The sequence below is a fragment of the Canis lupus genome, chromosome X (assembly GCF_003254725.2).
Source record: "Canis lupus dingo isolate Sandy chromosome X, ASM325472v2, whole genome shotgun sequence".
Taxonomy (NCBI): Eukaryota; Metazoa; Chordata; class Mammalia; order Carnivora; family Canidae; genus Canis; species Canis lupus.
The window spans coordinates 121,262,168-121,284,756 of NC_064281.1; the positions used below are offsets into that span (position 1 = coordinate 121,262,168).

At 48.9% G+C, this 22,589-nt stretch overlaps 1 protein-coding gene across 4 annotated transcripts; it reads left to right on the forward strand.

Annotated features, from left to right (window-relative positions):
- The first annotated feature begins 117 nt into the window (after positions 1 to 117).
- LOC112668417 (melanoma-associated antigen 9-like) lies at positions 118 to 5,433 on the forward strand. 4 transcript variants are annotated; one of them, XM_025460690.3, is made up of 3 exons: positions 118 to 270; positions 3,549 to 3,642; positions 3,805 to 5,433. In XM_025460690.3, exon 3 carries the CDS (start codon positions 3,826 to 3,828, stop codon positions 4,912 to 4,914), a length of 1,089 nt encoding a protein of 362 aa, XP_025316475.1. In that variant the 5' UTR covers positions 118 to 270; positions 3,549 to 3,642; positions 3,805 to 3,825; the 3' UTR covers positions 4,915 to 5,433. The 4 variants fall into 4 exon arrangements, with proteins under 4 accessions (XP_025316475.1, XP_025316477.1, XP_035567400.1 ...); XM_025460692.3 differs by having other exon boundaries at positions 152 to 322; XM_035711507.2 differs by lacking the exon at positions 118 to 270 and adding an exon at positions 730 to 1,199.
- Positions 5,434 to 22,589: the final 17,156 nt, after the last annotated feature.

A 22,589-nucleotide genomic window follows, 5' to 3' on the forward strand; every position in this document is an offset into this window, starting at 1 on the left:
TGGTGTCAGGAGCGGGGTCTGGACGGTGGGCAGAGGGGGGCGGGGGGACCCAGGCGCCGCAGGGATTTCCGGTGAGCATGGGGAGGAGGGGCGGGATGCGGAACCCTAGACTCCAGGGGGTCAGTCCCCGGAAGGTGGGGGGGGGGGGTTGGTGTGGCATCAAACACGTGATGAGGGCCCAATTCCGCATCCGGGTCTCTGAGAGACTTGGCACTAGGAGCGGCTCTTAGGTGCTCAGAGTCCACGGCTGAGGAGCTAAGGGGAGGCAAGGTACGAACCTCGAGGGAGGACAGAGGGCACCCGAAGGAGGGCAGGGCCCACGGTCAGCCCGGGAAGGCTGCGGGGGAGCGGGATGGGGCCGGATGGTGGCGGCGGGTGCGGCAGGCCTGGCACATCCGGGTACCCGAGAGCCTGAGGCCTGGTGTGGCGGGAGCAGATGCTGAGGGCGGAGGGAGGGTCCAGGGGCTAAGGGGAGGCGAGGGATGGACCCTGACGGGGACAGAGGGGACCCGGCGGAGGGCAGGGCCCATGGTGAGCCCGGGAAGGCCGCAGAGGAGCGGGACGGGGCCGGAATGGTGGCGGCGGGTGCGGCAGGCCTGGCACATCCGGGAACCCGAGAGCCTGGGGCCTGGTGTGGCGGGAGCAGTCGCTGAGGGCGGAGGGGAGGGTCCAGGGGCTAGGGGGAGGCAGGGATGGACCCCCAGGGGGACAGAGGGGACCCCGGTAGAGGGTCGCCAGGGCTGTGAGGCCCCCGTGGGGATGGGTACCTGCTCTCACGTGGGAGTATGGGTGCTCAGACTTCCACATCCGGGCCTCCTGAGGCACTGGGGGCCCCTGGCGTCAGGAGCAGGGCCTAGGACACGTGGGCAGAGGGGAGGGCCCCGGGTGCTGCTGGGAATCCCCGTGAGGATGCGGAAGAGGCCCGGGGGACCCCGCACCCCAGCCCAGAGTCAGTCCCGGGAAGGTCGTGGGTGGGGGATGGGAACACGTGGTGAGGCCCCACTTCCGCATCCGGGCTCTGAGAGACCAGGGGGCTGGTGTTCAGAGCAGGGCCTCCCTGAGGGGGCAGACGGTGGGCCCAGGTCCTGCTGGGTTCCAGGCGAGGATGTCCATGGAGGACGGACGGACCCCGCACCCCAGCCCAGAGTCAGTCCCGGGAGGCAGGCCGAGTGCGGGACGAGGCCACGCCGCGTGTCTGTGTACATATCCCGACCGGCGCATCCGGGTCCCCGAAGCTCTGCCCGCCCCTCGTGTCCGTGTCTGGGAGCCGATGGGCCGGCAGGCAGTGGAGCCAGGCAGAGGCCCAGGCACCCAGGGAGCCCCGCCAGCAAGGGGGGAAGAAGGGCCCAGGGAGCCTGTCCCCCGCCACCCAGCTCAGCCCCCTCTGTGAGCCCTGGGAGGCCCCCGGGCTGGGTCCTGGTCCTGATGGAAAGACGGTCACTCCCTGTCCCCGGTGGGGTCCGGGCGGAGGGGAGGGCCTTGGTGTGAGCGGCCGGGCCTCGGGATGGCTGCCCGAGAGGACTGGGGTCAGCCAGGACTGGAGGCGAGGACCCCCGAGGGACTGAGACCCCCGAGGGAGTGGGTTCGCAGGGAGCCCCCAGCACCGAGACCCTGCCTCTGCTTCAGCCTCGGGAGGCTGCAGGGGGTGGACAAGTCCCGAGCTGCCTGGTGCGACAGGGCCTCCCACACTGGCCATTGGGCTGGAGCACTGCCTCCAGGGTGTGGGCGGGTGGGGTCGGGTTGGGTGGGGGACAATGGCCCACGTGTGGCTGGCGGCCAAGGCCAGGACCACAGGGGAACTGCAGCCCTAGGAACGCAGCCTAGACTGGGTCCTGGGGTTCCCCGGGGCCGATGACCACCTGGGGCATGCCCTGGTTTGCCAGCCAAGTCTCCTAGAGCCTGGGGGCTTGGTGGAAGGAGCAGGCTGGGGGCCAGCCCGGGGCCTGGTGGGATTGAAGGTGAGGACCAGAGGGAGGACTGATGGACCCTGGGCCCTAGCACGTGCAGTCCAGGGAGGAAGGAGGCAGGAGGCCCTGTTGTAGGATAAGCCCAGCTGCCGTCCTGATGTCCACCTGTGGGTGTTAGAGCCTGAGGGCTTGTGCTTCAAAGGAGCAGGGCCTTGGGGGTGGTTGGGGTGAGGGTGTGTGTGGAGGGCACACAACCTGTGGGAAGTCAGGGTGAGGACCTTGGGGACACCCTGGCTTGCCCCACCCAGCAGGTGAACGAAGAAGCCAGTGCAGCAGAGTGGGTCGGAGTGAGGCCCTGCCCTGTGGGCAGCCCACGGAGGATGGGAGAGCGCTGGACCTCAATGGCATGCTGTCCCTGGGGCGGGTGGGCGGCAGGAAGGTGGGCTGACCTGGGGAGGGTGAGGTCTTGGTGTGAGGGGCACGTGTCCTCTATGGGAGGTTAGGGGCCCGGAGGAAGAGCAGGCCCTGGCAGGATAATGCTGAGGACCCTCCCAGGAGCCTGAGGGCATTCGCGCCCCAGGACTGAGGGGCCAGAATCCAGGCCAGCCCTTCCTGATCTTGCTGGGGGACTTGGTGGGGGGTTTGCGACTGTGACCCGCCTGGACGGGGACACAGGACACAACAGGGTACCTCCTCCTGCTCCTCTCCCAGTTCTCAGGGAGGTGAGGACCCCACTGGGAGAGCTCCCAGTCAGGGCTTGGGAGGAAGCCCACCTAGGGGATAGATACCCAGGAGTCCTAGGGCCTGCCAAGAGTCAGTGCGGGGACCCCCGCCCACCCCACATTGAAGGGGTGAGTGGCTCCCAAGCCAGCCCTCAAGCCCAGGAGGGGATGTCCCAGAAATCTGGGTGCCCCTCCCTGGCAACCCTGGGAAGGAACCCGGGGCGGGGCCTGTGCCACAGAGCCCCTCCTCTTGTTCAGATTCCTGGGCTCAGGGAGGGGAGGGCCTGGGCCTGAGGGTCTGGACTCAGGTCAGCAGAGGAGGTAGGTGCCCTCTGGTCCTGTTCCCAGCCCTGGCGGGGGTCGAGGTGAGAAATGAGGGGATGCCTCCCACAACAGGATCCCTAGGGACCAGGCCACCCCGGCCACGTGTGTGGGCCATGGGGAGAGGCAGGATGGGTGGGCCGACTGATTTCTCTGGACTTTGGCTGGTGGCAGGTCGTAGCAGGGGGTCTTGCAAGGAACCAGGCGGGTGTTTCAGGGCCAGCTGGGGAGTCTTCCCAGGCCTTGTGTGGGGTCCAGGTAAAGACCCAGAGGTGCCCCATCCCAGCCCAGATGGAAGCCAGAGCTGGCCCATCCCTTGTGCATGATCCAGGACCAGTACTGGAGACATTGGCAGGTGTGGCCATGGCTGGGCCCCTGGCTTCCTTCTGTGGAGTGTCGGGGCCCTGTGTTCTTGCAGGGACACTTTGGCCTGAGAGGGACAGGGCCAGGGCAGTCCCTTGAGAGGCCCAGTGGGGGACTGCCCCACCTGGACTGCCGGGGACCTCTCAGAATGCGAGCCAGCCCTCCTGTCCACACTGGGCCCCAGGGCTGGGCTGGCAGTCTGCACCCTGAGGTGCCTCCTCCTTCCCTCCTGCAGGGACTTCCAGAACTGGCAGCAGAGGCCTGGGTCTGAGGCGGGGGTCCCTCAGGACACAGAGCTGAGGACGCGTGGGCCAGAGCCACTTGTCCAGGTGAGGTGCACGCTCTCTCTGAGCCTGGTGTCAGGGGCTCTCCCAGCCCAACACAGGGGAGCCCTCTGCAGGGGAGCCCGGCACAGCCCCCTGTCAGCCCTGGCACCTCAGGGTCTCTTGGCCGGGCTGCCCCCTGACAGGCCTTCCCTCCTGTCTCTTCAGTTTCAGCCCGAATCTGACACCATGTCCCTCGGGAAGAGCAATGAGCTTTGGGAGCTGGGAGAAGACCCGGAAGAGGCGCAGGGCCTGCTGGATACCCAGCAGTCCAGGGCTCAGGAGGAGGAGGAGGGGCAGGTTCCATCTCCCCCATCTCCCTCTCTGTCCTCCTCCCCTTACTTCTCCTTGTCTGGTGTGTTACCTGGCACCCCACAGGAGGGGTCTGCTCTTGAGGGGTCCCTGAGTCCTCTCCAGAGCTCTCAGAGTGCCAACTCCTTCCCCTATGATGGGGCAGCCAGTGGCCTTGGCCAGCCCCAGCTTGCTGGCCCCAACAGCCCAGGGGAGGTGGTTGCAAGTGGAAGTGAAGGGCAGGAAGATGCTGACCCGTACCCCCGTGGTGGGGCATCGGGTGGCCTTGGCCAGCCCCAACCTGCTGTCCCCAGCAGCCCAGAGGAGGTGGGTTCATCCCCACCTGAACAGCAGGAAGATGAGCAGCCCGAGGGCAGTTTCCACATGAAGACGGCTGCGCTGGTGATGTTACTGCTCCTCAAGTATCGCATCAAGCAGCCCATCAGCAAGGCAGAGATGCTGGAGGTCATCACCCCAGAATTCCAGGACGACTTCCCCGTCATCTTGAGCCAAGCATCCCGCTGCTTGCGGCTGGTCCTTGGCCTAGACGTGATAGAAGTGGATCCCAGCGAGCACTGTTATCACCTCAACATCATCCTGGGCCTCACCTGGGATGGGATGGTGAGCGGTCAGGGGGGCCTGCCCAAGACTAGCCTCCTGGGGCTGGTCCTAGGGTTGATCGTCCTGGAGGACGACTGTGCCCCTGAGGAGGAGGTGTGGGAGGCGCTGAGGGTCATGGAGGTATACGATGGCCAGGAGCACATCATCTATGGGGAGCCCAGGGACCTCCTCACCAATGTCTGGGTGCAGGAAGGCTACCTGGAGTGCCGGCCAGTGGTGGGCAGTAACCCTGCCCGCTATGAGTTCCTGTGGGGGCCCAGGGCCCATGTGGAAACCAGCAAGTTTCAGGTCATGGACTACGCGTTCCAGGTCAGTAGCAGCCTCATGGTTTCCTCCCTGGCCCTGTGTGAACAGATTCTGAGATAAGGAAGAGGGGGCCACAGCCCCAGAGGCGGCCAGGCCCTTTCCAAGCTTTGGTGGGGCCGGCATGAAGGGAGGCCTTAGGGTGCTTCCTCCCAGTGTTGTCCTGTTTGGTGTGTAAAGAGAAAGTCCTGGGCGTTCTAAGCAGTTAAGGGTCAGGGCAGGTTGGGGGAAAGTATGGCCAAGAGCCTCTCTGGGGGCCTGGGCTCTGCAACACCCTGAAATACAGAGCTTGGTTTCTTTGAGGAAGCTCTCCATGTTTGTTCCTTGGGATAGAAGGTTTCCTCAGCCCAGTGTGTCAGTGACACACACCCCTTTGTGTTCATACTTCCCCAGTTCAAGAGTTAACAGTTTTGTCATGTCCTGTAAACAAGTTGGGAGACCTTCCCTCTTTGCTCTTTGTTTGAGTTGTGGTTAAAATCACAGGGCAATGGCGTTGGAATCTGTTGGAAAGGCCAGGAGTGGAGCAGGCAAGAGCTGGAGCGTGGAAATAGGAAAATAAACCTTGTTCACTTTTGCTTCTTACCCGTGCCGTGTGTCATTTTTCCAAAGTAACATAGATGTGCGCTCGTGCATTCACTTGGTTTTTCGGGAAAGTGAGAGAAGGGTCCTGTCTGAGGCCAGGGGAGCCCTGCTGGCGGCTCCCTCACAGCCCCACAGCGGCTGAGCTCTGTTCCCTGCAAGGCCCTGTGTGTGAGCAGTGAGGACACGAGGGCCCTGGGGCCATGCAGCCTTTGGGGACTGTGTCTAGCGGCCGGTGTCCTGCAGGAAGGTGGGGAGGGGTGCCCTGAGACCTGGGCCAGCCTGCCAGCCCCAAGTGGCAGAAGGATGAGGGGGTGGGGCGGCTCCCGGGCCAGGCTCTGCAGGGGCCAAGGCCCCCGTGGCTGGGGTTCTCTCGTCACAGTGACTCCTTGTGTGCAGCTGATGACCATGATGTTGAGGGGTGACACGCCCGTACATGGAGACAGGGTGTCTTAGGGGTGGGAGCAAAGTCTAACATGGTCAATTGCTCTGAGAATTTCCTTCTGGATCATGGACGAACCAGAGAGTTATGTCTTCCAGGGGCAGGAGAGGAAGCTGTCCTGCACTCTGGTCCCAGGGCAGTGGAACACAGTGCACAGACTAGGTGTTTTATATGCATCCTGTGCAAGGATTTCCGGAGGAACACAGTCCTATATTCCTTGAAGTGGAGCCCCGAAGACTCTCGACTGACTGTCTTGTTCCTGACCATGGAAAGTCAGAACCCACGGCATCAAAAAGACTTTTAATTTGGTTATCTTGAGTGTCACTGGGACAGCTGTACGTCAGCAAGGTCTAGGTTTGGGTGGGGAGAATTGAAGGAAAGCAGTGGTTTGGGTGCAAGGGCAGCCGGGAGGGAGGGAAGGAGTCGGTCTTTGACTCGAACTGTAGGCTTGTCGCACCTCTGTGTTGTATCCAGCTGGGACAACTCCCCGCACCCAAGTTCCACACATAGCCTCCTATAGCCCACATACAGCCCCTGATTTAGAAAATGGATTGAGTTTCATTTGAAGCACCCTCTCTGGCCGATTAGCTGTTCCAGGTCAGGTTGAGCTGCAGGTACTCTAACTCTGGCCGGGCTAACAAAACCTATCCCAGAGGAGAGCGCGGGAGGCCCCGGGGTCAGGACAGGACAGCATTCAACATAGCTGCCGTTCATCCAGGTTCCAATATATGCCAGGTGCCTTGCAAGGTGCTTCCCATCCCCGACACACATTCCTGCCGTCCGACGGGGTGGGGCAGCTCCAAACCACGTACTTCCCAGGTGACAACCCCGAGGCTCTCAGGGTTGGTCCTTTTCCCAGGATCACATGGCTGGTGAGTGATGAGATGGAGACTACAACCCTGGTGTGAAGCCATGTCGAGTCCACGCTGTCCCCTCCCTGCCCAGCCTGTGGCCAGCTTTCTGACTCCTACATCAGGAGTGAGGACAGCGTGGTGTCTCCCAGGTGACAAAAGGAAGTATACCGTGGTGAAGGTTCCGAGACCCGGGCTAAGGAAGGCAGGTGACACTGAGAATCAAACAGGATTTGGGGCGTGTCTGTGGGCTCGTTAACCTAGAGTTCTTCTGTCTGAGCCCCAGAGGTCTTCGGGAACTGGCTGCCCAGGTGCTGGCAATGTTTCCAGACTTAGCACTTTCCCGAATGACAGCGCCTTCCCCTGGTTTTCCCCTCATGTTCTTCTGTCTACCTCTTGGACCTGGCCCGCTAATGAGTCATCACTGGTCCGTGTAGAACAGGTAGGAATCACCTTCTCTCCCCCGACACAGAACCTTACTCTGTAGTAGCCTCTGGCCATTAAATGCATAAAGCGAATCGTCCCCGCTGAGATTACAGAATCATTTGAAAACTAGACGTGGTCCTGTATTTGGAAGTATTTGGAAGTAGGTGTCACACAAGAGATGCTTGAAAAAGTTCAAAGAATTCCAAGGCAAATGTGACCTCAGAAACTCCTCCCAGCGATAAAGTCAGTTGTCATAACAAATCATGTAGTCGTGTTTGGTTGAGCACCTACTGTGTAATGATAGTGTCCCTGGCTCAGGAGGCCTCCCGGGGCTTTTGAGGTCGTGGCGTAGCAGGGGCGCGAGTCACGTGCTGTGGCATGATGGCTGGCCTGTGTCACCGGACTGGCCCAAGGTGCACATGTTTGTGGGGTGGGTGGGAATCCTGTGGAGATGGCGCCTTTTCTTATTCAACTGGTGAGGAAGGGTGGGTTCCAGGGCAGGAGAAGGCGCATGCATGGGCTGGGGAATCTCCTGATAGACCACGTTTCCTAGGAAGGAAGCACCATGGACCATCCTGTGGAGAGCATCCCCACCTCCAAGATGGTGTTTGGAACTGGGAAGAGACGTCCATGGTGATACCCTCAATTTTAGTTTCCCTTGCGAATTCTCAGGTTATGTGAGCAGTTGGAGAACTGTGAGTTTTATCCATGAAGGTGGAAGGCCCAGGCAGGGGGCATGCTCCACATTTTGAGTCTGTGAATGATCCTATCTAGCAACTTGATTGATTCATCATTCATCCAGCAAAGATTTATTGAACATATGCTGAGAAAGAATATCAAGTAAGCAAAGCAAAATAACATGACAAAGCACTTAATTCAGCCTGAGTGGGAGGATGGTGAGTAATTTGATGTGAAAGTGTTTTAGATAGTTGGTAGATTGATGTGGTGGGGAGAGTCTCTAATGACCCTGAATTGTGGGGTTTCTCACTTGGCAGAAACTCTAACTCTCATCAGTGAATGAGGATAAGAGAAGAAAAATTTGTGGTGAGTTGTTGAGGAAAGGTTGGAGGAGACAGGGTGAACCTTGTAAGTGATGAGCCCTTGCCAGCTTTCCAGATGGGGCTGTCCAGTGAGTAGTAGGAAACAGAGGTCTAACAGGAGAGAAGCTTAGGCTGGGCATTTTTAGGCTGCATCAGTACGGGTAATTTGAGACCATAGGTTTAGGTTTAAAAAAGTGTTGCATTGATAGTATCCTACATGCTAAAGTATAGTCTTCTCTCCAGCAGACACAACTGGCAACTAACCGTACAGATTAAATTTGGGAAAGAGTCTGAGGAGGGGCAAGATGGCAGAAGAGTAGGGTCCCCAAATCACCTTTCCCCACCAAATTACCTAGATAACCTTCAAATCATTCTGAAAATCTACGAATTCAGCCTGAGATTTAAAGAGGGAATAGCTGGAATGCTACAGTGAGAAGAGTTCACGCTTCTATCAAGGTAGGAAGACAGGGAAAAAGAAATAAAGAAACAAAAGGCATCCAAGGGGGAGGGGCCCCCGAGGAGCCGGGCTGAGGCCGGGGCGAGTGCCCCCAGGACAGGAAAGCACCGTCCCGGAGAAGCAGGAGCTGCACCAACCTTCCCGGGCGGAAAGGCTCTTGCAGGGAGTTAGAGCAGGACCCCAGGAGGGCGGGGATGCCCTCAGGCTCCCTGGGACACTAAGACACCTGTGCCCCGGCAAGAGTGCGCCGAGCTCCCTAGAGGGCTGGACCCGGGAGCATCTCGGAGGGGCTCGGGTGGAGGCTCCGCAGAGAGGCGGCTGCGAGACCGGGAGCGCAAATCCAACAGCGCAGGCCCGGGAGCACAGGGCTCCAGGGAAACGGCCCAGGACCCGGCCTCCCCCTGGGACAGGCAAAGGCCGGGAGGGCCCAGGACCCCAAGGACGCTCCTGCCCCAAGCTGAACAGATCAGCGGCCCCGCCCCCGGAGCCTCCAGGCCCCTGCAGACGGAGAGCTCTGTAGTTACTGCGGGAGCTGAATCCAGGGCTCCAGAGCTGGCCGCCGCCACTGGGGTTGTTCCTCCTGGGGCCTCACGGGGTAAACAACCCCCAGTGAGCCCTGCACCAGGCAGGGGGCAGAGCAGCTCCCCCAAGTGCTAACACCTGAAAATCAACACAACAGGCCCCTCCCCCAGAAGACCAGCTAGACGGACAAGTTCCAGGGGAAGTCAAAGGACTTAAAGATAACAGAATTAGAAGATACTCGCCCGTGGTTTTTTTTTTTTTCTTTTTTTCTTTTTTGCTTTTTGATTTCTGTTTGCTTCCCCACCCTTTTTTCCCTTTCTTTTTCTTCTCTTTTTTTTTTGTTTTTTTCTTCCTTTTTTTCTTTTTTCTTTTTCTCTTTTCTTTCCCGAGGGCGCCGAAAGGGACAGAGGGCCAGAATATGTATTTGAACAAATCATAGCTGATCCAGGAAATAGAGAGATCCCTGCCTAAAATCAATAAAAACCGTTCAACACCTCGACATTTAATAGTTAAGCTTGCAAATTCCAAAGATAAAGAGAAGATCCTTAAAGCAGCAAGAGACAAGAAATACCTGACTTTTATGGGGAGGAGTATTAGGGTAACAGCAGACCTCTCCACAGAGACCTGGCAGACCAGAAAGGGCTGGCAGGATATATTCAGGGTCCTAAATGAGAAGAACATGCAACCAAAAATACTTTATCCAGCAACGCTCTCATTCAAAATGGAAGGAGAGATAAAGAGCTTTCAAGACCGGCAGGAACTGAAAGAATATGTGACCTCCAAACCAGCTCTGCAAGAAATTTTAAGGGGGACTCTTAAAATTCCCCTTTAAGAAGTCCAATGGAAGAATCCACAAAACCAGGGACTGAATAGATATCATGATGACACTAAACTCCTATCTCTCAATAGTAACTCTGAACGTGAACGGGCTTAATGACCCCATCAAGAGGCGCAGGGTTTCAGATTGGATAAAAAAGCAGGACCCATCTATTTGCTGTTTACAAGAGACTCATTTTAGACAGAAGGACACCTACAGCCTGAAAATAAAAGGTTAGAGAACCATTTACCATTCAAATGGTCCTCAAAAGAAAGCAGGGGTAGCCATCCTTATATCAGATGAACTAAAATTTACCCCGAAGACTGTAGTGAGAGATGAAGAGGGACACTATATCATACTTAAAGGATCTATCCAACAAGAGGACTTAACAATCCTCAATATATATGCCCCAAATGTGGGAGCTACCAAATATATACATCAATTAATAACCAAAGTGAAGAAATACTTAGATAATAATACACTTATACTTGGTGACTTCAATCTAGCTCTTTCTATATTCAATAGGTATTTTTTTAAATTTTTATTTATTTATGATAGGCACACAGTGAGAGAGAGAGAGGCAGAGACACAGGCAGAGGGAGAAGCAGGCTCCATGTACTGGGAGCCCGACGTGGGATTCGATCCCGGATCTCCAGGATCGCGCCCTGGGCCAAAGGCAGGCGCCAAACCGCTACGCCACCCAGGGATCCCTCGATAGGTCTTCTAAGCAGAACATCTCCAAAGAAATGAGAGCTTTAAACGATACACTCGACCAGATGGATTTCACAGATATCTACAGAACTTTACATCCAAACTCAACTGAATACACATTCTTCTCAAGTGCACATGGAACTTTCTCCAGAATAGACCACATACTGGGTCACAAATCGGGTCTGAACCGATACCAAAAGATTGGGATTGTCCCCTGCATATTCCCAGACCATAATGCCTTGAAATTAGAACTAGATCACAACAAGAAGTTTGGAAGGACCTCAAACACGTGGAGGTTAAGGACCATCCTGCTGAAAGATGAAGGGTCAACCAGGAAATTAAGGAAGAATTAAAAAGATTCATGGAAAATAATGAGAATGAAGCTACAACCATTCAAAATCTTTGGGATGCAGCAAAAGCAGTCCTAAGGGGGAAATACATCGCAATACAAGCATCCATTAAAAAACTGGAAAGAACTCAAATACAAAAGCTAACCTTACACATAAAGGAGCTAGAGAAAAAAACAGCAAATAGATCCTACGCCCAGCAGAAGAAGAGAGTTAATAAAGATTCGAGCAGAACTCAACGAAATCGAGACCAGAAGAACTGTGGAACAGATCAACAGAACCAAGAGTTGGTTCTTTGAAAGAATTAATAAGATAGATAAACCATTAGCCAGCCTTATTAAAAAGAAGAGAGAGAAGACTCAAATTAATAAAATCATGAATGAGAAAGGAGAGATCACTACCAACACCAAGGAAATACAAACGATTTTAAAAACATATTATGAACAGCTATACGCCAATAAATTAGGCAATCTAGAAGAAATGGACGCATTCCTGGAAAGCCACAAACTACCAAAACTGGAAAAGGAAGAAATAGAAAACGTGAATAGGCCAATAACCAGGGAGGAAACTGAAGCAGTCATCAAAAACCTGCCAAGACACAAGAGTCCAGGGCCGAATGGCTTCCCAGGGGAATTCTATCAAACATTTGAAGAAGAAACCCTACCTATTCTACTAAAGCTGTTTGGAAAGATAGAAAGAGATGGAGTACTTCCAAATTCGTTCTATGAGGCCAGCATCACCTTAATTCCAAAACCAGACAAAGACCCCACCAAAAAGGAGAATTACAGACCAATATCCCTGATGAACATGGATGCAAAAATTCTCAACAAGATACTAGCCAATAGGAACCAACAGTACATTAAAAAATTATTCACCATGACCAAGTAGGATTGATAAATACCCAGGACACAAGGCTGGTTCAACACTTGTAAAACAATCAATGTGATTCCTCATAAGAGCAAGAGAAAAACCAAGCACCATAGGATCCTCTCATTAGATGCAGAGAAAGCATTTGACAAAATACAGCATCCATTCCTAATCAAAACTCTTCAGAGTGTAGGGATCGAGGGAACATTCCTCAACATCTTAAAAGCCATCTACCAAAAGCCCACAGCAAATATCATTCTCAGTGGGGAAGCACTGGGAGACTTTCCCCTAAGATCAGGAACAAGACAGGGATGTCCACTCTCACCACTGCTATTCAACATAGTACTGGAAGTCCTAGCCTCAGCAATCAGACAACAAAAAGACATTAAAGGCATTCAAATTGGCAATGAAGAAGTCAAACTCTCCCTCTTCGCAGATGACATGACACTCTACGTAGAAAACCCAAAAGCCTCCACCCCAAGATTACTAGAACTCATACAGCAATTTGGTAGCATGGCAGGATACAAAATCAATGCCCAGAAGTCAGTGGCATTTCTATACACTAGCAATGAGACTGAAGAAAGAGAAATTAAGGAGTCAATCCCATTTACAATTGCACCCAAAAGCATAAGATACCTAGAAATAAATCTAACCAAAGAGGTAAAGGATCTATACCCTAAAAACTATAGAACACTTCTGAAAGAAATTGAGAAAGACACAAAGAGATGGAAAAAGATTCCATGCTCATGGATTGGAAGAATTAATATTGTGAAAATGTCAATGTTACCCAGGGCAATGTACACGTTTATTGCAATCCCTATCAAAATACCATGGACTTTCTTCAGAGAGTTAGAACAAATTATTTTAAGATTTGTGTGGAATCAGAAAAGACCCTGAATAGCCAGGGGAATTTTAAAAAAGAAAACCATATCTGGGGGTATCACAATGCCAGATTTCAGGTTGTACTACAAAGCTGTGGTCATCAAGACAGTGTGGTACTGGCACAAAAACAGACACATAGATCAGTGGAACAGAATAGAGAACCCAGAAGTGGATCCTGAACTTTATGGTCAACTAATATTCGATAAAGGAGGAAAGACTATCCATTGGAAGAAAGACAGTCTCTTCAATAAATGGTGCTGGGAAAATTGGACATCCACATGCAGAAGAATGAAACTAGACCACTCTCTTGCACCATACACAAATATAAACTCAAATGGATGAAAGATCTAAATGTGAGACATGATTCCATCAAAATCCTAGAGGAGAACACAGGAAACACCCTCTTAGAACTCGGCCACAGTAACTTCTTGCAAGATACATCCACGAAGGCAAAAGAAACAAAAGCAAAAATGAATTATTGGGACTTCATCAAGATAAGAAGCTTCCGCACAGCAAAAGAAACGGTCAACAAAACTCAAAGACAACCTACAGAATGGGAGAAGATATTTGCAAATGACGTATCAGATAAAGGGCTAGTTTCCAAGATTTATAAAGAACTTATTAAACTCAACACCAAAGAAACAAACAATCCAATCATGAAATGGGCAAAAGACATGAAGAGAAATCTCACAGAGGAAGACATAGACATGGCCAACATGCACATGAGAAAATGCTCCGCATCACTGGCCATCAGGGAAATACAAATCAAAACCACAATGAGATCCCACCTCACACCAGTGAGAATGGGGAGAATTAACAAGGCAGGAAACCACAAATGTTGGAGAGGATGCAGAGAAAAGGGAACCCTCTTACACTGTTGGTGGGAATGTGATCTGGTGCAGCCACTCTGGAAAACTGTGTGGAGGTTCCTCAAACAGTTAAAAATAGACCTGCCCTACCACCCAGCAATTGCACTGTTGCGGATTTACCCCAAAGATACAGATGCAATGAAACGCCGGGACACCTGCACCCCGATGTTTATAGCAGCAATGGCCACAATAGCCACACTGTGGAAGGAGCCTCGGTGTCCATCGAAAGATGAATGGATAAAGAAGATGTGGTCTATGTATACAATGGAATATTCCTCATCCATTAGAAACGACAAATACCACCATTTGCTTCAACGTGGATGGAACTGGAGGGTATTATGCTGAGTGAAGTAAGTCAACCGGAGAAGGACAAACATTATATGTTCTCATTCATTTGGGGAATATAAATAATAGTGAAAGGGATAATAAGGGAAGGGAGAAGAAATGTGTGGGAAATACCAGAAAGGGAGACAGAACATAGAGACTCCTAACTCTGGGAAACGAACTAGGGGTGGTGGAAGGGGAGGAGTGTGGGGGGTGGGGGTGAATGGGTGACGGGCACTAAGGGCGGCACTAGGGGGAATGGCACTGGGTGTTATTCTGTATATTGGTAAAGTGAACACCAATAAAAAATAAATTTATTATAAAAAAATAAATAAATAAATACTGGGAAAGACGTTAAGGGGAGAAAATACTCAACCAGAAAATCAATTTCAGGGCATTAAAAATATATATATATATATTCTTGGTGTTTGTGGCTCATATATACAGTTAAAATAATGACCTTTCAATCTCACATCTGCTGTGTCAGATCATGTGTTAGGATTTTACTCTTGGCAGACTTTGGCAAAACTGAGCTTACTCTCCGCCTTCCCCCATATCCAGACACAATCTTTTCAAACCTCCTCTGTGAGTTTTAGGCAGTTGGCAGCTCTTCAGTAACAGAAGTTGCTCATAATAAGCAGATCGGGGGCCTGGAGACACCCTTTGACTCAGGTATCTAGAGGCTAGGGTTCTGTGATGTGTCATTTACCTTGTGGACTGTGGTCATCAAGATTTTAGATGTAGGACCTCCTTTATTGACTGAAGCCTTCACACAGAAATCCACTCCATGAACATGAGCAAGGCAGAGCAGTCTGGTTGAACTGTTGAAGTGAGGACTATAATCCTAAAGTCCTGCCTAACCCCACAAAGTGGACCTTGACACCCATCCACAGAATGCTGGTGTCTTCCTGAGCACAGATAGGAAATCTGTGTGCTAGAAGACCCTTCTTCAGACATGAATTCTCTCCTGCTCCTGCATAGACACCTATCTGTATGGACTCCAATGTGCCCAGTGCACTGACTGCTACTTTTGCAGTCTAGGTTTCCAGCAATGCCAACAGCAAATAGTGCCCTAACCTCTGCACTCTCAGCATAAGTTATCATCCCATTTATTTTCCAAACTCCTCATTGCCCACTCCCTCTCCTACTCCCACTCCAACCCAGACACACATAAGCACACGTTATCTTTCTGCCCACTTGACTAGTCTCTATTCTCAGCAAGGAATTGGCTACCCTCCCTCCAACCTACTATCCCTGTCTCTTCTTTCCAGACCTGATTTAAAGTCTCATTTGAAAAGAGGCTCTTACTAGTGCTTTACCTGATATATCTCCACTCCAAGAAATATGGTGGGCCTTCTTTATCTTCTTGCCCAGGCTTCCTTTTTTTTTTTTACTGAAGTTCAATTTGCCAACATATAGTATAGTACCCAGTGCTCATCCCATCAAGTGCCCTCCTCAGTGCTCATCACTCAGTCACCCCACCCCGTCACATGCCTCCCCTTCCACCACCCCTTGTTCATTTCCCAGAGTTAGGAGCCTCTCATGTTTTGTCACCCTGTCTAATTTTTCCCACTCATTTTGCTTCCTTTCCCCTATAATCCTGTTCTCTATCTCTTATATTCCCTGAATGAGTGAAATCATAATGATTGTCCCTCTCCAATTGACTTGCTTCACTCAGCATAATACCCTCCAGTTCCATACACATTGAAGCAAATGGTGGGTATTTGTCATTTCTAATGGCTGAGGAATATTCCATTGTATACATAAATCACATCTTCATTATCCATTCATCTTTTGACGGACACCGAGGCTCCTTCCACAGTTTGGCTATTGTGGACATTGCTGCTATAAACATTGGGGTGCAGGTGTCTCGGCTTTTCACTGCATCTGTATCTTTGGGGTAAATCCCCAGTAGCGCAATTGCTGGGTCGTAGGGTAGCCCTATTTTTAACTCTTTGAGGAACCTCTACACAGTTCTCTAGAGCGGCCGTACTAGTTCACATTCAGGTATCCTCAGATCACATTCAAGTGCTCTCAGCAAGAGTATGGAGCTTGGCTCATTTTCTTTACATATGTTGCTTCTGCTTCCCCAGAACTTTGCAAAGATGTTTATTTCTGTCATTTACTCAGAGAAGAGAGTGTTGAGTCTCCAAATGTAATTGTTGATGTGACTATTTTTTCTTTCAGCTGGATCAGACTTTTTTTCTTATATTTTGAAGCTCTGCTTTCAGGTGTATACACACTTAGGATTATTATGTTTTCTTGGTGAATTGATTCTTTTATCATCATGTGATGTTCCTTTTATCCATGGTAAATTTCCTTCTTATAAAGTTAACTTTATCTCATATTAATATAGTCACTCTAGCTTTCTATGTTTTTATTTTTTAAAACTTCAAACAGTAAAAATATTTCTTTCTTTTGGTATACAACTAAAAGTGATATATGGATTCATGTAACCACAACCAAGATATAAAACTGTATCATCAAACCCTCCCCTCAAAAAACCTCTCATGTGTTATTCATTTATAGTCATACTTTCCCCCAGCACCTAACTTTGACAACCACTCATCTGTTTTCTTTTACTGTAGTTTTGTCTTTTTCAAAAATGTTATAGAAATGGAAGAACAGAGCATGTAATTTATCGAGACTGGTTTCTTTCACTCAGGAAATTGCATTTGACGTTCACCCAAGTTGTTGTGTGTATCAATAGCTCATTACTTTTCTGTTGCTGAGTAGTAACCCATTGTATGGGTGCACCACAGTTTATTTATCCATTCACCCATTGAAGGACGTTTGGGCAAAAAATGAACAGATTTTGGCAAATATGAATGGAGCTGCCATAAACATTCACAGGTAGGTTTTTGTGTGAACATAAGTTTTTACTTCTTCCAGGAGTGGCATTGCTGAGTCATCTAGTGTGTGTATGTTTAGAAGAAATTACCAAATCATTTTCCACAGAGGCTGTATCATTTTACATTCTGACCAGTGATATATGAGAGTTCAAGTTGCTATTTATCCTTGCTAACATTTAGTAATGTCAGTAATTTTTAAAATTTTAGTCATTCTCAAATATATGTTGTGTTACCTCATCTAATTTTATTTTTTTAAAAGATTTTATTTATTCATCAGAGAGAGAGAGAGCGTGCGCACACGAGAGAGACGGAGGGGCAGAGACACAGGGAGAGGGAGAAGCAGGCTCTATGCAGGGAGCCCGATGTGGAACTTGATCCCGGGACCCCAGGATCATGCCCTGGACCGAAGGCAGGTGCTAAACCGCCGAGCCACCCAGGGATCCCACCCCCCTCATCTTAATTTTAATTTGCATTTCTCTTCATTAATGTAGAACAATTTCCATGTGCATGTTTGCCATCCATATCTCCACTTCGGTGATGTGTCTATCAAGATCACTTGCCCATTTTTAAAATTGGGCATTTGCTTTCTAAATTTTGAGTTTTGAAAAACTTTTATATATTCTGGATACAAGCCTTTTGTTGTATATATGATTTGCAAATATTTTCTAACAGTCTTGACTTTAGTAGCTTGACTTTTTATTCTGTTTTTCTCAGAGCAAAAGTTTTTGATTTTTAAGGAAGTCTACCTCCAGGTCATGAGATGTTCTCTGATGTTTTCTTTAAAATTTTTACAGTTTCCACTTAACATTTGGATCTATGATACATTTTTAACTTTATTTTGTACTATAAAGTGTGAGGTTTAAGTAGAAGGTTTTTTCTTTTGTTTCCTTTTTAAAAATATGAATGTCTAATTGTTCTATTACCACTTATTGAAACGACCAACATGTCTCAATTGAATTGTCTTACTCTTTCATAAAAAGCTCTACTGGTCTTCTTTGTGTGCGTCCATCTCTGGGCTCTCTGTAATCAGTTCTACTGATTTATGTGTGTATCCTTTCACCAATACCATACCATCTTGATTACTATAGCCTTATCTTAAAATCAAGTAACGTGATTCTTCCAACTTTATTCTACTTTTACATAGTTGTTTTAGCTATTCTAGTTCCTTTGCCTTCCCATAAACTTGTTTAATCAGCTAGTTTATATCCAAAACCATCCTGCTGGAATTTTTTTTTATTCTTTAATTTGAATTTATTTTTTTATAAATTTATTTTTTATTGGTGTTCAATTTGCCAGCATATAGAATAACACCCCGTGCTTATCTCTTCAAGTGTCCACCTCAGTGCCCGTCACCCAGTCACCCCCATCCCCTGCCCACCTCCCCTTCCACCACCCCTAGTTCATTTCCCAGAGTTAGGAGTCTTTCATGTTCTGTCTCCCTTTCTGATATTTCCCAGTCATTTTTTCTCCTTTCCCCTTTATTCCCTTTCACTATTTTTTATATTCCCCAAATGAATGAGAACATATAATGTTTGTCCTTCTCCGATTGACTTATTTCACTCCCTGCTGGAATTTTGATTGGATTGCTTTGAATGTATAGATCAATTTAGGGAGAATTGACATCTTCACTACATCGAGTCTACCAGTCCATGTACACAGTATATTTCTGTACTTACTATTTATTTAAGTCTTGATTTCTCTTATCAGCATTTTGTGTTTTCAGCATACAGATCCTTTGCATTTCTTGTTAGATTTTTACCTAAGTATTGCATTTTTGGAGCTATTGAAAAGAAGTTTTTATTTTTATTTTTTTAAAGATTTTATTTATTTATTCACGATAGACATAGAGAGAGAGAGAGGCAGAGACACAGGCAGAGGGAGAAGCAGGCTCCATGCAGGGAGCCTGACGCGGGACTCGATCCCGGGACTTCAGGATCGCACCCTCGGCCAAAGGCAGGCGCTAAACCGCTGAGCCACCCAGGGATCCCCGAAAACAAGTTTTTAATTTTGGGTTTCCAATTTTTTTTATTTTAGTTGTATGTAAATACAATTAATTTTTGTATATTGATCTTGTATTCTGCAACCTTGCTGAACTTGTGGGTTCCTTGTGATATTACCTGAGTCTCTTCCAGCCTGTCTGATATTAACAGGCCCTTTCCAATCCAGGAAATGAGCTCCATGCCTTCCTAAGCTGTACCCTCACTACTAGAGGTTCTTCCAGGTGCCACAATGCCAAGTGCTCAAGTGCTCACCCTCTGAAAAGACCATGGACTGGCCAGACAGAGACCTGCTCACTCAGCCTAAGCCCTTTGGCCCAGGAGACAGAGGTTATGATACAATGTTTGCACCAGAGAGGAGACTAAGCACAGTTATGTCCACTATCCACTGTGTGCTAAAATCTGGTGCCTAAAAAGGCTGCTAGAAGTTGCGGGGAGGTAGTGTCAGGCCTGTGCCTTGACTAAGGCAAGGTCCCTGGAGTCCTTTCCATTCTGGATCCACTGCAGGCACAGCCTCCACTCTAGTCAGCTTCCAGGCAAAATAATAGAAAGAGGAAATGGTAAAAGAAAAGAGGAAGGAGGAATAGACCTGATCTCTAGGCTGAATATCAGGACTGCAGAAATAGACTAACCATACTGAAGCATTGAGGAAGGCAATGAAAAGCAATCCCTTTGTATGTAAGAGGGGAGGTGATAGTCACTGCTGTGATTGTATTTCAAATACAGAAAACTGATTTAATAGTGTTCTGTAAGTTCTGCAAAGGTGAAAGCAAGGATCTCAAAATCAGAGAGACAGCAGGAAAGCCAGAACTGGACAGTCAGCCCAGACTTAGTTCTGTAAAAAGAACACAAGCCCCCAAGTAGTGGAAAACATCAATGTTGGGGCAATATCACCCTGCAGAGCACCCACCCCTACCTAAGGCCCCATTTGCCTTCTTAGGACTTGCTGCATTGCAGCAAGACTTCAGGCATTAATGGATGAGTTTCTCCACATCCCCTACCCACATCACATGCCCCTGAAGGTTTCTTCTCTCCCTCCATCCAACAGCTAGACATGAGTCACCCTCTAAATAATCAGAAACAAAGGCTGCAAATACAAGATAGATTATTAAGGAGAAAAAAATAGCGGTCTTTGGTCCAAGCAGCAGACAGAATGATTTAAATGCATACTTCCCACTTTGAATGTAAAGACACTCAGCAGCACTGAGGAGAGGAGGAAATAAGATTAAGAAACCAAGACACTCAGTTAGAAGGTGCATTGCCTCAGACCTGTGTGGAATAGTAATTGCCCCGGCTCTCTCCCACTCCTTTCTTGCCTGACTTCCCCTATCCCCTGCCAAGTCTGCAATCCTCACTGCCTATGGTGCTTGTAAAGCAAACCCCAGAGGATAAACTTGAGACTTTGAGGAATGATGAGGATTAAAGGGAGAGTCAGGCCTTGATTACAGTAAACTCCAAAGAACCCCTTAAAATCACTCCCTGAGAAAATAGTAGCCTGTTTTTTTAAAACAGGAAGGGAAGGGAAGGAGGAAAGAAGAAAAGGGGGTAGAGAGGAAGGAGAAAGGGGAGGAAGAAATGGAGGGAAGGAAAAAAACTACTTATAAATTCACGAAGTAAACAGCTAAAAGGGCTTATTTCGAGGGGGGGCTTTGTTGGTGGGCAGAAAAAAAGGGGGGAAGCAGAAGAAAATAAGGTTAATGAAAAACTGTCCAGTGACTAAAAGCCCTCGACAAGAGGTTAGGAAATTCACATTCTAGTCACTGCTCTGCCACTGACTTAGTAAGTTACAAGTGCAATCCCTTCTCTAGGTCTCAGTCTCCTCATCTGTGCACTAGGGGTATGTGGAGACTTAGATCTTCCACCAAGGTTCCTGAATACTTTGTTGTCATGGGAGAAAGATAGACCTGCTAACACAGAATTAGGCTGTCAATGGGGATATATAACATTTACTCAAATTAGAAGTGGATTTACTAGGGAATCCGTGGGTGGCTCAGCAGTTTAGCACCTGCCTTCGGCCCAGGACATAATCCTGGAGTCCTGGGATCGAGTCCCACATCAGGTTCCCTGCATGGAGCCTGCTTCTCCTTCTGTCTATGTCTCTGCCTCTGTGTGTGTGTGTGTCTCTCATGAATAAATAAATAAATCTTAAAAAAAGAAAGCTCTCCTCTTCCATAAAAAAAAGAAATGGATTCAGCATATACAAATGTTAGCTGTTTATGAGAGGTTTCTAACACTCCCAACCATCCACTACTTTACATATAACTTTATTGAGTTATAATTCACATACCACAAAATTCATCAATTTAAAGTATACAATTCAGTGTTTTTTAGTATGTTCACAGTTGTGCAAATATCACCACAGCCAACATTAGAACATCAACCCAGTAAGTAGTCCTGTATCCATTAGTATTCACTCCCCATTTCTTTCCAATCCCACATCCTCAGCCACAGACACCTAACTAGTCTACTTTCTTATTTTACAAGTTTGCCTATTACAGACCTTTCGGATAAATGGGATCGTATAACAAGTGGCCTTTCATGTCTGTCTTCTTTCACTTAGGTTGTTTTCAAGAGCTTCATCCATGTTATATAGCCTGTATCATTACTTCATTTCGTATGGTCAAATAATACTCTATTATATGGATATGCCACATAGTGTTTATCTATCCATCCACTGATGAGCATTTAGGTTATTTCTAGCTTCTAGGTATTATTAATAATGCTCCTGGAAGTATGCATGTTCAACTTTTAGTGTGAACATGTATTTTCATTTCCCTTGGTTGTATGCTTAGAAGTAGAATTGTTGGGTCAAACAAATGACTCAATGTTTACCTTTTTGAACAATTGCCAAACTGTTTTCCACAGTAGGTCCCAATTTCTCCATGTCTTTGCCAACAATTGTTATTACTTGCCTTTTACAGTCTATCCTCCTAATGGATGTGAAGTGGTATCTAACTGTAGTTTTTAAAATGTTATTTATTTATTCATAGAGACACACACAGAGAGAGAGAGAGAGAGAGAGGCAGAGACACAGGCAGAGGGAGAAGCAGGCCCCATGTAGGGAGCCCAACGCGGGACTCAATCCCGGGTCTCCAGGATCACGCCCCGGGCTGAAGGCGGCGCTAAACCACTGAGCCACCCGGGCTGCCCCTAACTGTAGTTTTGATTTGCATTTTGCTAATAACCAATGATCTTTAACTTCTTTTCTTTTTTTTTAAAGATTTTATTTATTCATTCATAGAGACACACACAGAGAGAGAGAGAGAGAGACAGAGAGAGAGAGAGAGAGAGACAGAGAAACAGAGAGACAGAGACACAGGCAGAGGGAGAAGCAGGCTCCGTGCAGGGAGCCCGACGTGGGACTCGATTCCGGGACTCCAGGATCACACCCCGGGCTGCAGGCGGCGCCAAACCGCAGCGCCTTTAGCTTCTTTTCATGTAGTTGGTGGTCATTCATATACATATTTTGGAGAAATGCCTATTTAAATATTTTGCCCAGGGGATCCCTGGGTGGCGCAGCGGTTTGGCGCCTGCCTTTGGCTCAGGGCGTGGTCCTGGAGACCCGGGATCGAATCCCACATCGGGCTCCCGGTGCATGGAGCCTGCTTCTCCCTCTGCCTGTGTCTCTGCCTCTCTCTCTCTCTCTCTCTCTCTCTCTCTCTCTCTCTCTCTCTCTGTGACTATCATAAATAAATAGATATTTTGCCCATATTTTTAATTGCAATATATGTCCTTTTATTTTTGAGTTGTAAGAA